Source organism: Chrysemys picta, chromosome 7, assembly GCF_011386835.1.
Source record: "Chrysemys picta bellii isolate R12L10 chromosome 7, ASM1138683v2, whole genome shotgun sequence".
NCBI lineage: Eukaryota > Metazoa > Chordata > Testudines > Emydidae > Chrysemys > Chrysemys picta.
Window position 1 is genome coordinate 34,764,326 of NC_088797.1, and position 14,420 is coordinate 34,778,745.

General features: G+C 40.8%; 1 protein-coding gene across 4 annotated transcripts in view; it reads left to right on the top strand.

Moving 5' to 3' along the window:
• Positions 1-14,420, top strand: part of FAM120A (family with sequence similarity 120 member A) — a 115,500-nt gene that overhangs the window by 40,865 nt on the left and 60,215 nt on the right. For 2 of the 4 annotated variants that reach the window (XM_024102956.3, XM_024102958.3), the window contains exons 7-10: positions 63-346; positions 835-918; positions 3,547-3,637; positions 9,833-10,057. In XM_024102956.3, the coding sequence (XP_023958724.2) occupies positions 63-346; positions 835-918; positions 3,547-3,637; positions 9,833-10,057 (684 nt within the window). The remainder of the gene's footprint in view (positions 1-62; positions 347-834; positions 919-3,546; positions 3,638-9,832; positions 10,058-14,420) is intronic. The other 2 variants (XM_005307154.5, XM_065551171.1) reach the window with 1 other exon arrangement.

Sequence of the window (14,420 nt, forward strand, 5' to 3'; positions counted from 1 at the left end):
CAATCTTTTTGTTGTTACCTTTGTGTTTTTTTTTTTTTTTTTTTTAAATAAAATTGTATTAGGCCCCACAGATGTCCAGTCAGGGTGGAGCCCAAGGTCCGGGTCCATACCCATATAATCTCTCGGAGCCAGCCATCACCTTGGAAGCAGGTGGGAAAAATCTTTCTGAGCAGAACAACTACAGTAACATTCCTCATGAAGGAAAACATACTCCATTGTATGAACGATCCTCTCCAATAAACCCAGCTCAGAGTGGGAGCCCCAATCATGTGGATTCAACCTATTTTCCTGCCTCTTCTACATCATCTTCCTCTGACAATGATGAAGGCAATGGAGGTGCTGTGAAGTAAGTAATGGATAAGATCATTTCAGTAACACTTTACATATTTTGAAATACTTATTCATGAGCAGAACCTTTTTCAGTATCCTGTGAGTACAGGGAAAGCTTGAAGGTTACTGACAGAAAAGTTGTACTTTGTTGGGTCACTCTGGCTGCCAGTATATCTGTGTACTCTAGCCATTTTTCTAAAAAACAAAAAAAACCCACTACTAGCAGGTTTTTTTACCCCATACTCTTTCATTGTTCCCTAAGAAGAAAAATGATGCATTGTGAGATCCTGATAAATGAGAGCCTCCTCTCTTCAACTCCACAGTGGAAAAACACCCCAAAGCATTATATATTAGAGTTCTAATAGATAAAAAAAATATAAAACCCTGCTCAGCTTACAGTTTTTGCACTTTTATAACTTTGGGAAAATGTAGTCATGCAGTGAAGTTTAGAGTTTATGCAAGGATTAACAATTCTAGAAAGTGACTGATGGCCCTCATCCACAGAACAGATACAGCACAGAGAGTAGCGCTGAAAACTTCCTTGTTCTGCCCTACCATTGTGCCTTATCCCTTGCTTGGAGTGAAAAGGTAATTCAGACTAATTCATATGTTCAGGTTTATACTAGATCATTGGTTCTCAACCAGAGGTTCGCAAGCAGGTTTCAGGGGGTCCGTCAAGCAGGGCCAGCATCAGACTCACTGGGATCCGGGGCAGAAAGTTGAAGCCCCACTGCATAGGGCTGAAGCCCAAGGCCCTGAGCCCCACCACCTGGGGCTGAAGCCTAAGCAGCTTTGCTTCATGGGGCCCCAAACAATTGCCCTGTTTGCTACCCCCTAACGCTGGCCCTGGCTTTTATATGCAGAACATCAGTTGTTGTGCACAGGTGGGCTGTGGAGGTTTTATAGCATGCTGGGGCTGGGGTCTCAGAAAGAAAAAGGTTGAGAACCCCTGTACTAGATCATATGTCCATTTTGGTAAGACAGTTGTGGAGTCTTTGTTGTTACTGCTTACTGATTTCCAACAGGAGATTTCATAGAATCATAGAATGTCAGGGTTGGAAGGGACCTCAGGAGGTCATTTAGTCCAACCCCCTGCTCAAAGCAGGACCAATCCCTGGACAGATTTTTGCCCCAGATCCCTAAATGGCCTCACAACCCTGGGTTTAGCAGGCCAATGCTCAAACCACTGAGCCCTCCCCTCTCCCCCCCCCCCCCAACTATCTGGGTGTACTATGGGTACTATCTGCATGTAACCTTAAATAGATGAAGACCTGGTGCGTACACCACGGCACATGACCATACTTAGTCTAAAGATGCCTTTAGAAGTTCAAATCTCTGGTGCTTAGTATGCAGTTGTGAATGCATCTCTTCATGGCAGTAAATTCTGAGAGTGTCTGCAATTAATGGCAATAACCCTAAATTTTATTTTTTGTGATGTAGTTGGTACACACTGGGGATATGTGGACCACATTATGATTGCTTTGCTTAATGAACTATGTACAATTACTTAATTATCCACAATTAAAATTTTCAACTTATAAAATTGATACATCTATGTTAACAAGATATGTACACTAGAAATTTTTTTCACAATAATGCGATTTGTTTTATGCAGTACATTCTGAATGAATTATGAAATTGGCATCCAGACAATATCATTTATATCACTATGTTTAGAGACAGTCTCTTAAGTGGGAAACTAGTTGGTAAATTGACAGACATTGGAACTTCATTTAAGATGTTTTTCTACACTAATAGAAGATAAGGTGATAAGTAACCGCATGGATTAGTCAAGAACAAATTCTGTCAAATCAAACTATAGCTTTCTTTGACAGGGTAACAAGCCTCGTGGAGAGGGGGGAAGCAGTAGCTGTGGTATATCTTTAGTAAGGCTTTTGATACTGTTTTGCATGACTCTCTCATAAACCAACTAGAGAAATACAGCCTAGGTCCTAGATGGAGCTACTATAAGGTGGTGCATAACTGGTTGGAAAACCGTTCCCTAAGAGTAGTTCTCAGCGGTTCACAGTCAAGCTGGGAAGGCATAACGAGTGGGGCCTGCAGGGATCGGTCCTGGGTCCAGTTCTGTTCAATATCTTCATCAATGATTTAGATAATGGCATAGAGAGTACACTTTTTTATAAAGTTTGTGGACGATACCGACCTGGGAGGGGTTGCAAGTGCTTTGGAAGGTAGGATTAAAATTCAAAATTATCTGGACAAACTGGAGAAATGGTCTGAAGTAAGTAGGATGACATTCAATAAGGACAAATGCAAAGTACTCCACTTAAAAAGGAACAATCAGTTGCACACGTACAAAATGGGAAATGACTGCCTAGGAAGGAGTACTGTGGAAAGGGATCTGAGGTCACAGTGGATCACAGGATAAATATGATTCAACAGTATAATGCTGTTGGGGGTCGGGGGGTGAATGCAAATATTCTGGGATGTAATAGCTGGAGTGTTGTAAACAAGACATGAGAAGTAATTCTTTCACTCTACTCCATGCTGATATGGCCTCAACTGGAGTATTGTGTCCAGTTCTGGGCACCACATTTCAGGAAAGATGTGGACAAACTGGAGAAAGTCTAGAGGAGAGCAACAAAAATGATTAAAGGTTTAAAAAAATATGACCTATGAGGGAAGATTGAAAAAAATTGGATTTGTTTAGTCTGGAGAGAAGACTAAGGGGGGGAACATAAGTTTTCAAGTGCATAAAAGGTTGTTACAAGGAGATGGGTGAAAAATTGTTCTTATTAACCTCTGAGGATAGGACAAGAAGAAATGGGTTTAAATTGCAGCAAGGGCAGTTTAGATAGGACATTAGGAAAAACTTCCTACCTGTCAGGGTGGTTAATTAAGCACTGGAATAAATTGCATAGAAAGGTTGTGGGATCTCCATCATTGGAAGTTTTTTAAGAGCAGGTAAAGGATGGTCGAGATAATACTTAGTCCTTATAATTATAAAGGAATCTTAAAAGTTTTTAAAAATTACAATCCAAATATTAACAACATTTAATTAATAATTATGGGGATGTTACACTGCTTTCTAGACACTCCTGTATATTGGCATTTCTAATTTATGTGGTGTCTTTTTTTAAAATTAGAGCATTCACTGACTGATAAAAATTCTCATTGACTATTAATAAAGCTATTAAGATGCATCTTACATTTTGCACTAAATAGGGTAGTTTTTCTTTTTGTGTATTTATTCAGCCATGTCAGTGGGAACAAAATGAGTTGGGAAAAAACAAGAACACAGTCGGAAAACCAAGCACATGGAGGAGACCCAGGAGACCAAACAAAGGTAATACCTTAAGTTCCAAACCTCCACATTTATTGCTACAGCCTTACAAGCATATGGGTAAAACTTTCAAAAGCACCTGTGAGAACTTAAAAAAAACAACAACCCTGTAATATACAGTGAGAAATGGCTTAAAATATGTCATGATATGCGTACAAAATTGTAAACTCAGTAGACTAGCTCACCCTGTCATTCTTGGCTATTTCTGCATATTTCATATACACGATAATATACTGTGTTGATTTCAATATGAATGCCTTTAGTAGTCTTAATGTAGCAAGGATGTTTGCTATGTCCCTCAAGCTCTGCATGGTCTATCTGTTGAGAGCAGTTCCATTATGGATGTTTGAAGGTAGGGCAAAAATGCACAACTCAGAGCTGTATAGTCATTATTATCAATTAATGTATGAGAATTCAAAGATGGAAAAAATACTATTACTTATCAGTTAGAGATTTTACTTTTACAAATGGTTGGGATGAATTTCACAATGAATAGTAAAGTAATTCTATGAGTTTGAATGGAACTACTTAATGTAAGGATGGTACAGTTAATACCTTAAGAATTCAACATTGATTTAAAATTGTGCTAGTAAAAAGCAAGTGCCAAAACCATTGTCAATTTGAAGGACATCATTCCAGACATGCCAAGTTTCAACTACATTTCAGTGAAAATGCACATGTTTTATACCTCCAATATAAGCCAATGATGAAGGCTAGCCATTAATTTATTCTCAGGCAAAAAATATAATAGAAATAAAGCCAAACCAAAGTCTGGAGTTATGGTGGAAAGACCTTTTTTCTTAGCTATAAACCCTTTTGAGAATGTGTTAGTTTCCCCCTCTCTCCCCCTCCCCCAAAATAAAATAAAAGTTTTTAATCTGGAAATTCCAGTCAGATAACACCTTGGATCTGTCCCTATAGTGCTAACCTGATAACTGTCAGAAACAGACCACACCCATCCATACTTATCCCTGCAAGCCACTCCCGGTGTGATAGCTATCTGCATGTGGACCATTCACAATTTGCAGAATGTCCATAGGGCCATACAATTTGCAAAGTATGCAAAAAACTGGTGAGTAGATAATCAGATGGACACATGTATATACTAGTATCTATGTACATTTTAAAGTGTATACTTTGTGTTTCTGTGATAACAGTTTTAAATCTGTAATTGCTTCCTTACCCTCCCCTAAACCAGTTAAAAGCAATTGTATTTGTTAGCACTATAGGAAAAGCCAAGTCTAGAGTTTGTAGGTATATTTATTTCACAGAGAAGTAGCCAAAATATTGGAAAAATGTTTGAAAGGTGAAAATATATTTTTAAAGTCTAGGTCCTCTGAAACTTTGTGTATGTTCAAACTTTCCAGAAGAATTTCACATTGGAATCAGATATGGCATGTGAAGTTTTAAGGTAGATCATTTAGGGAGTTGAAAATCTCGCCTATAACAGAAAGCTAGCACCAACCCTGATGATAATGTTTCCTTTCTCTTATCCTTTGTTTCATTTAGTTAAATTGCAAGCTCTTGGGGTGAGGACTGTCTCACTATGCATTTATCCAGTGCCTGGGACAATGGGCTTCCCATCTCAGTTAGGCCTTTTAGGTATTACAGTAATAAAAATAAACGCTAACAATAATAATACTCCTAACTGTGGAGGTACTAGTAGTCTCTTGGATACCATTGTGTTGTTTGCAGTGTTGGGTGCATTATGTAGGGTGGATTGATTTAAATTACTGATTTTAATCATGTATTGCAATTGTACTTTTTAGTTATTTTCCTGAGAGAGGTTGGTAACCATTAAAACATGTTGGCTTGCAACTAAATATAGCCTGTGTGCTTAATTTGGTTCTGCTTTTTGCTAAACAGGAGGATATATTATGTCTATACACATTTATTTAAGCAATTCTGCAGCTTAATTTACCTTTATTCAGATTCTTAATTTTTACATTTCTTACTATGTTAGAAAATGGGGAATGATGCATTTCTTATTTATTCAATTAATTTTTTACTTGTGATGTGTGTCAAGCTCTACCTGGATGGACATTCATATTCAGTTAAAAATGGACAAAACCGCATTTTAATTTTTTTTATTAAATAAAACTACCTTAACTGCTGGACACAGAGGGGAAAAATGTTTATCAAAACATGTCTTGCATTTAAAACCAATTCATTAAAAGAGGAAGTATTATCTGTAGTTAGTGAATTGAACTGATTTCTGGTAACGATGTCATCAAGACTTTAGAACTAGTAGACTTAATCTTTTCACACCTAGTTTTTATTCATAGATGGGAAGAGGAAAATCAACTTTCCTTCTTTTTCTACTTCCAATTGGTTTCTAAACTTTGAACGAACTGGTCATTGAACTGAACTAGCTGAAATGAAGGTGATGGTCTCTCTGTACCTGCCGAAGAGGCTACAGCTGTCAAAAGCTGGTTTAATACTTCAGCAAACTCTGGTTCCAGGTGTAAGCCATTGACTTCCACCAGTTCAGTGGTCTTACTTTCTTTGGAATTTATCAGCAAATATGTACTCAATATTTTTGTATGTAATGTTTTTAATAGATTATAAGTTTAGGCGTTAACATAGGTTGTCAATGTCAAATTTATTTAAAGAATAAAAATCTGTATTTTTAAAAAAAATCAGATTTTTAAAATTTTCTAAACCAATTTTTATTCAGACTGGTAATAACCTAGAATAGTGCAAATACATGAGAGTCTTGTGGTAGTACACTTCTTTTTTTAACTAGATTTCCCCCCTTTCAATAGCAGCACATTGTTTTGTAAATTCTTATTTATAGTGCCATTTCAGCATCTTTTAAAATCATTCTTAGCGCTACTAGAATTGGGGATAGGAATCTGTTTACAATAATTACATCTAAATAAAAATATACCATAAATATGACACTTTAGTGCTAACTAAGTGTACTTAAAAAAACATTTTATATCTGACAGCTATTGCTTGAAAAAAGTACTAGCACAGATTGTTTTGTTCTAACCATTCCTTTTGTATCTAACCTCTTTTTAAAAACTAAATCTGTTTTTGAAATTCCGTGTTCTGAGGGAACACCTTTTTGAATAGTGAGCCTTGACTTCTTTAAAATAAAAAATCCTTAACTTTTTAAATAAGGATTTGTCTGCTTCCCTTTTGGTATTTAGAAAGATTTGATGGATGTACCTGGAATTACCTCAAACATGCTGGGGGCCCTGCACACCTTTCTGTGTGTGAAGGGATGTTCACATCTGCAAAACCATGAAACTGATTAATCATAATGTGCTGTCACATGCACAAAGTTAACAAACCTTAGTCTTTCAGTTATAGCAACTTAGGAATTACTTGTTATAGTAGTAGATATTAAATTCAGATGAAAATACGACTTATCGTGTCCTCCTAAATTGAGAGATTACCAGATTGTTGTTAGTGAGATTTTTTGTGGGTTTCTCTGCTTCTACTTCTAAGCATCTCTGAAAGCAGTTATCCAAGTATTTTTTCATTGTTGGATAAGTCCAACAGTATGTCACTTTTGGCTGTAAATCTTAATAGTGAATTGAATTTCTAGCAACAGAATTGAATGCTATACTAGCAACTCTTAACCAGAAGAGGTAGCAAAAATATTGTGCAGCCCTTTTAACACAGGGAACATAATTTCATTCATAATGGGGAAAAAACCATAGGCCCTTCAAGATCAAATCATGTTATGTGGTCGGTGCTCGTATGTTTTCCCATTTTGTTCAAGAAATGAGCAGAGGAAGGTTTTGTCCCCCCGTCCTTCTCCACCTCCCCCCCCCCCTTTTTTTTTCTTTTCTTTTTTTCTTTTTCCCAGGCTGGAGTTGAAGGCCCTTTGTTTTGCCTTTGCCCAACTAGTCAATAACTCCCCAGAAATGTTTATCAGAGGTTGTTATTGCTATACTGGGAAAATATTAATGTAAAGAAAAATTACTACTTTTTAATATGATGAAAAGTTAAAATTTAAACTGCACGATGACATGAATATATCTTGTTTTTAATAATGGTTATTGGCAGGAAAACGACGACTAGAGTAACCACAGAATAGGAAGAATTTATTTTCAGCATTCTGTTATGGTTATAATTTTGATTCACTTATGAATATAAAATCATAGAAAAGTAGGACTGGAAGGGATCTCGAGAGGTCATCTAGTCTAGCCCCCTGTACTGAGACAGGACCAAGTATAGACCATCCCTGGCAGGTGTTTACCTAACCTGTTCTTAAAAACCTCCAATGATGGGGATTCCATAATCTCCCTTGGCAGCTTATTCCAGAACTTAACTATTTTTATAGTTAGAAAGTCTTTCCTAATATCCAAACTAAATCTCTTTAGCTGCAGATTAAGTCCATTACTTCATGTCCTGCCTTAAGTGGACATTGATTTCAGCCCTCTTTGTAACAGCTCTTAACATATTTGAAGACTGTTATCAGGTTCCCCTTTAGTCCTATTTTCTCAGGACTAAATATGCCCAGTTTTTTCACCTTTCTCCTTTGGTCAGGTTTTCTAAACCTTTTATCACTTTTGTTGCTCTCCTCTGGACTCTCAAATTTGTCCACATCTTTCTTAAAAGTGTGGCGCTCAGAACTGGACACAGTACTCCAGCTGAGGCCTCACCAGTGCCAAGGAGAGCAGGGCAATTACCTCCTGAATCTTACATATGACACTTCTGTTAATACACTCTAGAATGATACTAGTCTTTTTTTGTAACTGCATCATGTTGTGGATCACAAATTGAATATGAGTCAACTATAACTCCCAGATCCTTTTCAGCGGTACTAATGTCTAGACAATTATTCCTCATTTTGTAGTTGTGTGTTTATTTCTTCCTAAGGTTGTCTACACACTTGTGGCAGCATTTAGAGTACATGCACTATACATGTAGCTAGGTGCTGCTGTGAAAGGCTCAGGCAACAGGGAAAAGCTCTGGTAACTCCCTGCTGCAGGAGCCTTTCACTGTGACAGGGAAAGGCTCTGCCAGAAGAGAGGCAGCGGGACACTATACTGCTAAAAATAGTGTCCTGGGGATTCAGGCATGTAGGACACTCTACTCTACCTGCCTAAGCCATGCCTCACTGTCTACACTGCTGTTTGTACCCATGCTAGCTGGGTGTGTGGTATCTGTACTCTACATACGGCTGTAAGTGTAGATGTACCTTCAGTGTAGTACTTTACACTGTTCATGTTTGCAGCTTCTGTAGCTGCCTTTGGTAATCCATGCTACATGTTCGCACTTTTGTATAGTAAAAAAAAAAAAATGAATGTTTTCATTTGTCGAACAAGGTGGGTGATGTAATATCTTCTATTGGACTGACTTCTGTTGGTGAAAGAGACAGCTATAGCATTTCAAATGTAGACAAGCCAAAGTTTTCAGGCTACACAGAACTCTTCGTCAGGTGTGGGAAAGGTACTCAGGGCTTGTCTACACTTAAAATGCTACAGCTGCACTGCTGCTGCGCTTCAGTGTAGACACCATCTATACTGACAGGAGGGGTTCTCCTGTCGGCATAGGTAATCCACCTCCTCACCAGGTGGTAACTAGGTTTCTTCTGTCGACCTAGCACTGTCGACACAGGGACTTAGGTCACCTTACCTATGTCGCTCAGGTATGGATGTTTCACACACTTGACCAATGTAGTTAAACCGACCTAATTTTCTAGTGTAGACCAGGCCCCAGAGAGTGTCTTCACAGCAAAGAAAAACCCGAGGCTGGCCCATGTCAGCCGACTTGGGCTCGCAGGGCTATTTCATTGCTTTGTAGACTTCTGGGCTGGGGTCTGGACTCTAGGACCCTAGCACCCTGGAAGTTTACACAGCAATGAAATAGCCTCTCGAGCCTGAGTGACATTGCTATGTTGACATACCCAGAGTGTCACAGCTAAATACAAGGTGAAACAGATGGTTTAGCATGAATAGTTAACACATTCTGAGACACCATTCAAGGTGAAGTGGCCTGTAACACCTCTGCAGTCATAGGCCAAAAAAGGGGGCAGGGGGTTGCAGCTTGTTGTAATAAGCCATTAATCTGGTGCCTTTATTAAGGCCATTATTTTTAGTGTCTAGCAAAGTTATCAATTTAAGCTCCCATTGTGGGTGCAGGGAGAGACATGCAAAGTGCTTTTTTTCTGTTAATGTACAAGTTTATTTTTCTATGTAACCAATAAAAGCATGTTTTCTTTTGTATGATGTATTGCAGGCAGAAGGTTCTTCGACTGCCTCTTCAGGAAGCCAGGCAGCTGAAGTCAAAGGGAATCAAGCCAGTAGTCCACAAATCCCATGTCTGTTGTCAATGCCCACCAGGAACCATATGGATATTACCACCCCTCCATTGCCTCCTGTAGCACCTGAAGTATTAAGAGTGGCAGAACACAGGCACAAGAAGGGATTAATGTATCCCTACATCTTTCATGTCCTAACCAAGGTATGACTCTCAAACTCAGGTATTGTGAAACACTGATTCTGTAAAGGTAAACACCTGACCAGACATCATGAGGGGTGATGCACACTTGCTCTTGCTTAAAGCTCTGGCCTATTAGCACTTCTAACGATTGGTGAAAAAGAAACTCCAGACAGTAGTTCTAGGAGTGAATTGCACAATAGGTGTCTGACCCTCATTGTTAAAACTGCTTACTCACAAAATAGCTGATTTTTTTTTTCTGAATTTTCTCTATTTTTCCCTTTTCTATTTTAAAAAAGTTTGTGTGTGGTGCTTCTTGAGGCTTTGACACCTCTGCCACTCTCTCTCTGACATTACCTGTTTCAGAATTGTTTAGATATTTATTTTGATGTGATTGTTGTCTGGCTCTCTTGTTCCCCTCACTGTTTCTTTTTCTCTTGATATACCTGAAGAGAAACAGCCCGGCAGCTTTAAGAAATTCCTCCAGGTGGGGCCATAAAATGTTCATTATGGATAAACATGATTGCTATCTTCAACGCCCGGCAAATACATGGCAAGCGGACAGGTCTTAGGGAGATCGCTTGAACATCCCTGCTCTGCACTCTAAGTCCAACAGAAATCTCTCTGGATGGCCTTGGAGAGCAAATCTTCCACGGCAATGGAGGAGAGTTCCTCATCTTACTACAAAGAGGCTGTGTCAATGCCAGTTGATTCAGTGTAGTTTTAATGGGATTTCCCAAAGCTGTGTGTTTTGGAACTATCAGAGGTCAGCACTATCTCAGTCATTAGAGCCAGTGGGATTCAGGGATGCCATTGGCACAACTCTTTGGTTTTGCTTAGTATAGATTCAGAGGACAAGATTCAATCCAAAGCTCCCTCTAAGTGCAGGCTGAAAAGATCCTACAACTTGATCCTTCTGACCCTGTTTCATCTTCTTACACTCCTGTTCAAAGCAGCCTAATGCCAATAGTAGTTCCATCCACAACAGTTGTGGCAGCAATAAGTCCAGTCACTGGATCATTACACATTATTATATTATTCTCATTGATATCCTTAAAGCCAGAATGTCATTTAATTTGCAGATGGACATGCCATGCTCTCTTTGAGGCATGAACTGTCACTTTGCTATGTTTATACAGTGCCTCGCCCAATGGGGATGGGACTCCTCTGTGCAATAGCAATATAGATAATATTCCTGGGGGGCATTCTGCGCACAGTATTTTAAAATTCTGCAAATTTTATTTGTCAAAATAACACTACATAATCACACTAGTTTCAATTATTTTGGCAATTTATTTCAGAACCTGTCAGTAAGTATGCCTGTAACAATACAGACACACAAAAATTCCCCCAGGGAGTAGAGAGTTAAAGATACCCCTATGACAATCCAGTTTCTGTTTCTCTGCCCCTTATCCCTCCCTCCCAGCCCAGCTGCAGTAGCTGTGTGTGTGCCCTGAGCACAGTTGCTGGAATTTTTGTCCCCAGCAGTATCAGTTGGATCGGCTCCAGCGCCTTCTGGTGCCATGCTCCATAGCGCCGTTATAAAGAGCCTTGCTGACCCCACTACCCCTTCAGTTCCTTCTTACCACCCGTGATGGGTGCTGGAACCCTTAATTGCTCAGACAGTTCCATGGCAACAGACATTTCCTAAGATTTGTAGTGAACCAAGCTCACTACCAGTTTGTGGTGATTCCATTCGGCCTGTTAGCCACCCCGCAAGTCTTCACCAAATGCGTGGCAGTAGTAGCAGCCTTTCTCAGAAGAAAGAAATCCATGTATTTTCATACCTCGATGACTGGCTAGTCCAGGGCTGATCCAGAGCTCAAGTGGAAGCAAACATCTGTCTCATTCAATTGACCTTCAGAACGTTAGGTCTTTTGTTGAACATCCAGAAGTCCACTCTTATCCCGATCCAAAGGATGGAGTTCATCAGTGTGGTACTCGACTCTGTGCAAGCAAGAGCTCTACTTCCGGACAATCGGTTTCACTCAATTACATCCCTGATAAGATCCCTCCAAGCTCATCTGATCACAACCGTATGAAAATGTCTGAGCCTCCTGGGCTACGTGGCATCATGCACGTACGTAGTGCAACATGCGAGGCTATGTCTCAGACCTTTCCCAGTCTGGCTGGCCATGGTATACTTCCCCTTTTGTCATCACCTGGACTCAGTGCTTACGGTACCTACCCAGGTCCTCAGCTCACTGTCATGGTGGCAGAACACATGGTATGTACAGGGGTACCCTTCTCAAGACTTTAACTGTTGTCCCCAGTGTCCGATACATTGGCCCTCTGCTGGGGAGTCCACCTAAGGTCCCTCAGGACTGAGGGCCTTTGGTCCAAAGATGAGCTTTCCCTCCACATCAATGTCAGGGAGTTCGGGGGCGGGAGGGCGAGTGTCTAGCCTGCCAGGCATTTTTCCCTCACATGACGGGCAAGACTGTTTTGGTTTTCACGGACAATACGATGGCTATATTCTACATAAACAGGCAGGGCGGTGCACGTTGTTCCCCCCCTGTGTCAGGAAGCAATCCGCCTATGGGAATTCTGCATTGCTCAGTCCATCAGCCTGGAGGCATCCTACCTCCCAGGAGCACACAACCAGCTGGGAGATCACCTCAGCAGGTTTTTCTCCGCTCACCACGAGTGGTCTCTCCAGCCAGACATTGAGAGGGACATCTTCCAGCGGGGGGGCACTCCCCTTAGAGACTTGTTTGCCACCTGCAAAAACAGGAAATGCCACCAGGTTTGCTTCCTGCAAGGTCACAGCCTGGAGTCTTTCATGGACATGTTCCTGTGGACAAGACACCTGTATTACTCATTTCCCCCATCCCATTGATCCACGAGGTTCTGATGAGGATCAAGCAGGACAGAGTGCAGATCATTTTCATAGCTCTGGCGTGGCCCAGACAGCATTGGTTCACCAACCTGTGAGCCCTGTGAGTGGAGGCATCACTAAGGCTTCCACTACACCCAGACCTGATCTCCCAGGATCATCATTGGCTATTCCACCTGAACATCAGCTCTCTTCATCTGACAGCTTGGAAGCTCCATGGCTGAAGGGCATTAAAAAGCCCTCCACCAGGGCTACTTACCTTGCAAAAATTGAAACGGTCTCCATCTTGTGCTCCCAACAAATTCCACCTTTGAGTCATCTCTACAGCTCATCTTAGGGCTTGTCTACACTTACATTTTATAGTGCTCTAACTTGCTGGCTCAGAGGGGTGAAAAATCACCCCCTTGAGCGCAGCAAGTCTGAGCGCTTTAAAGCACTAGTGTAAACAGGCTCCGAGCACTGGGAGCCAATCCCCTTGTGGAGGTGGATTACCAGGAGCGCTGGGGGAGCTCGACCACACTTGCACTTCAAAGCGCTGCCGCGGGAGTGTTCCCGTGACAGCGCTTTGAAGTTGCCAGTGTAGCCATGTCCTTAGAATACCTTTTACAGCTGAAACAACAAGGTCTAGCTCTCTTCCCAGTCAAGGTTCACCTAGTGGCTATCTCTGCCTTCCATCTCAAGGTGGATAACCAATCTGTCTTTTCATACGAGATGGGGAGCCGTTTTCTCAAAGGCCTAGAGAGGGTGTTTCCCCCAGGTTAGAGATCCCATCCTTCCCTGGGACCTGAACCTTGTCCTATCAAAACTTATTGGGTCCCCGTTTGAGCCTCTAGCAACGTGTTTGTTGTTACACCTTTCCTGGAAAGTGGCCTTCCTGGTGGATATCACTTCGGCCAGAAGAGTTTCAGCGATCCGGGCCCTCACATCGGAGCCCCAATATATGGGTTTCTTCAAGGACAGAGTCTAGTTGTGACCACACCCATTGTTCCTTCCTAAGGTGATCTCACAATTCCATTGCAGTCAAGCAATCTTCCTACCGATTTTCTACCCTAATCCACATGCGAATAGAGAAGAACAGCACCCCCACTTGTTGGATGTTAGGTGGGCCCTGGCTTTCTGTATACAAAGGACCAAACCATTCAACAGATCTACTCAGCTGTTCATAGCGATAGCGGAAAGAATGAAGGGTCTCCCCATTTGTGCACAGAGAATCTCATAGTGGATTTATGTTATGTTCTAACACATTGAAACGAATCCAAGTATCTGCCCATGGCATCAGCAAGGTGCTAGTGACGTGACTATTTTTCATTTTTAACTACCTAAAGTCCAGTTTGTTTCCCAGGGGTAATGGGTGTCTAACTACACATCTCATGTCAAAGACTTCATTTCACTGCACAAGATCTAGGACATTGTGGACCAGATTTTCAAAGTTAGGCATAGAAGATTGTTTGCCTATATTTGCACCTGCATAATGTGATCAAATACCCTGTCAATGATAGCAAATCGAGTGGTAGTAATATTATTTTTATTTATTATATCAGATTTTCATGC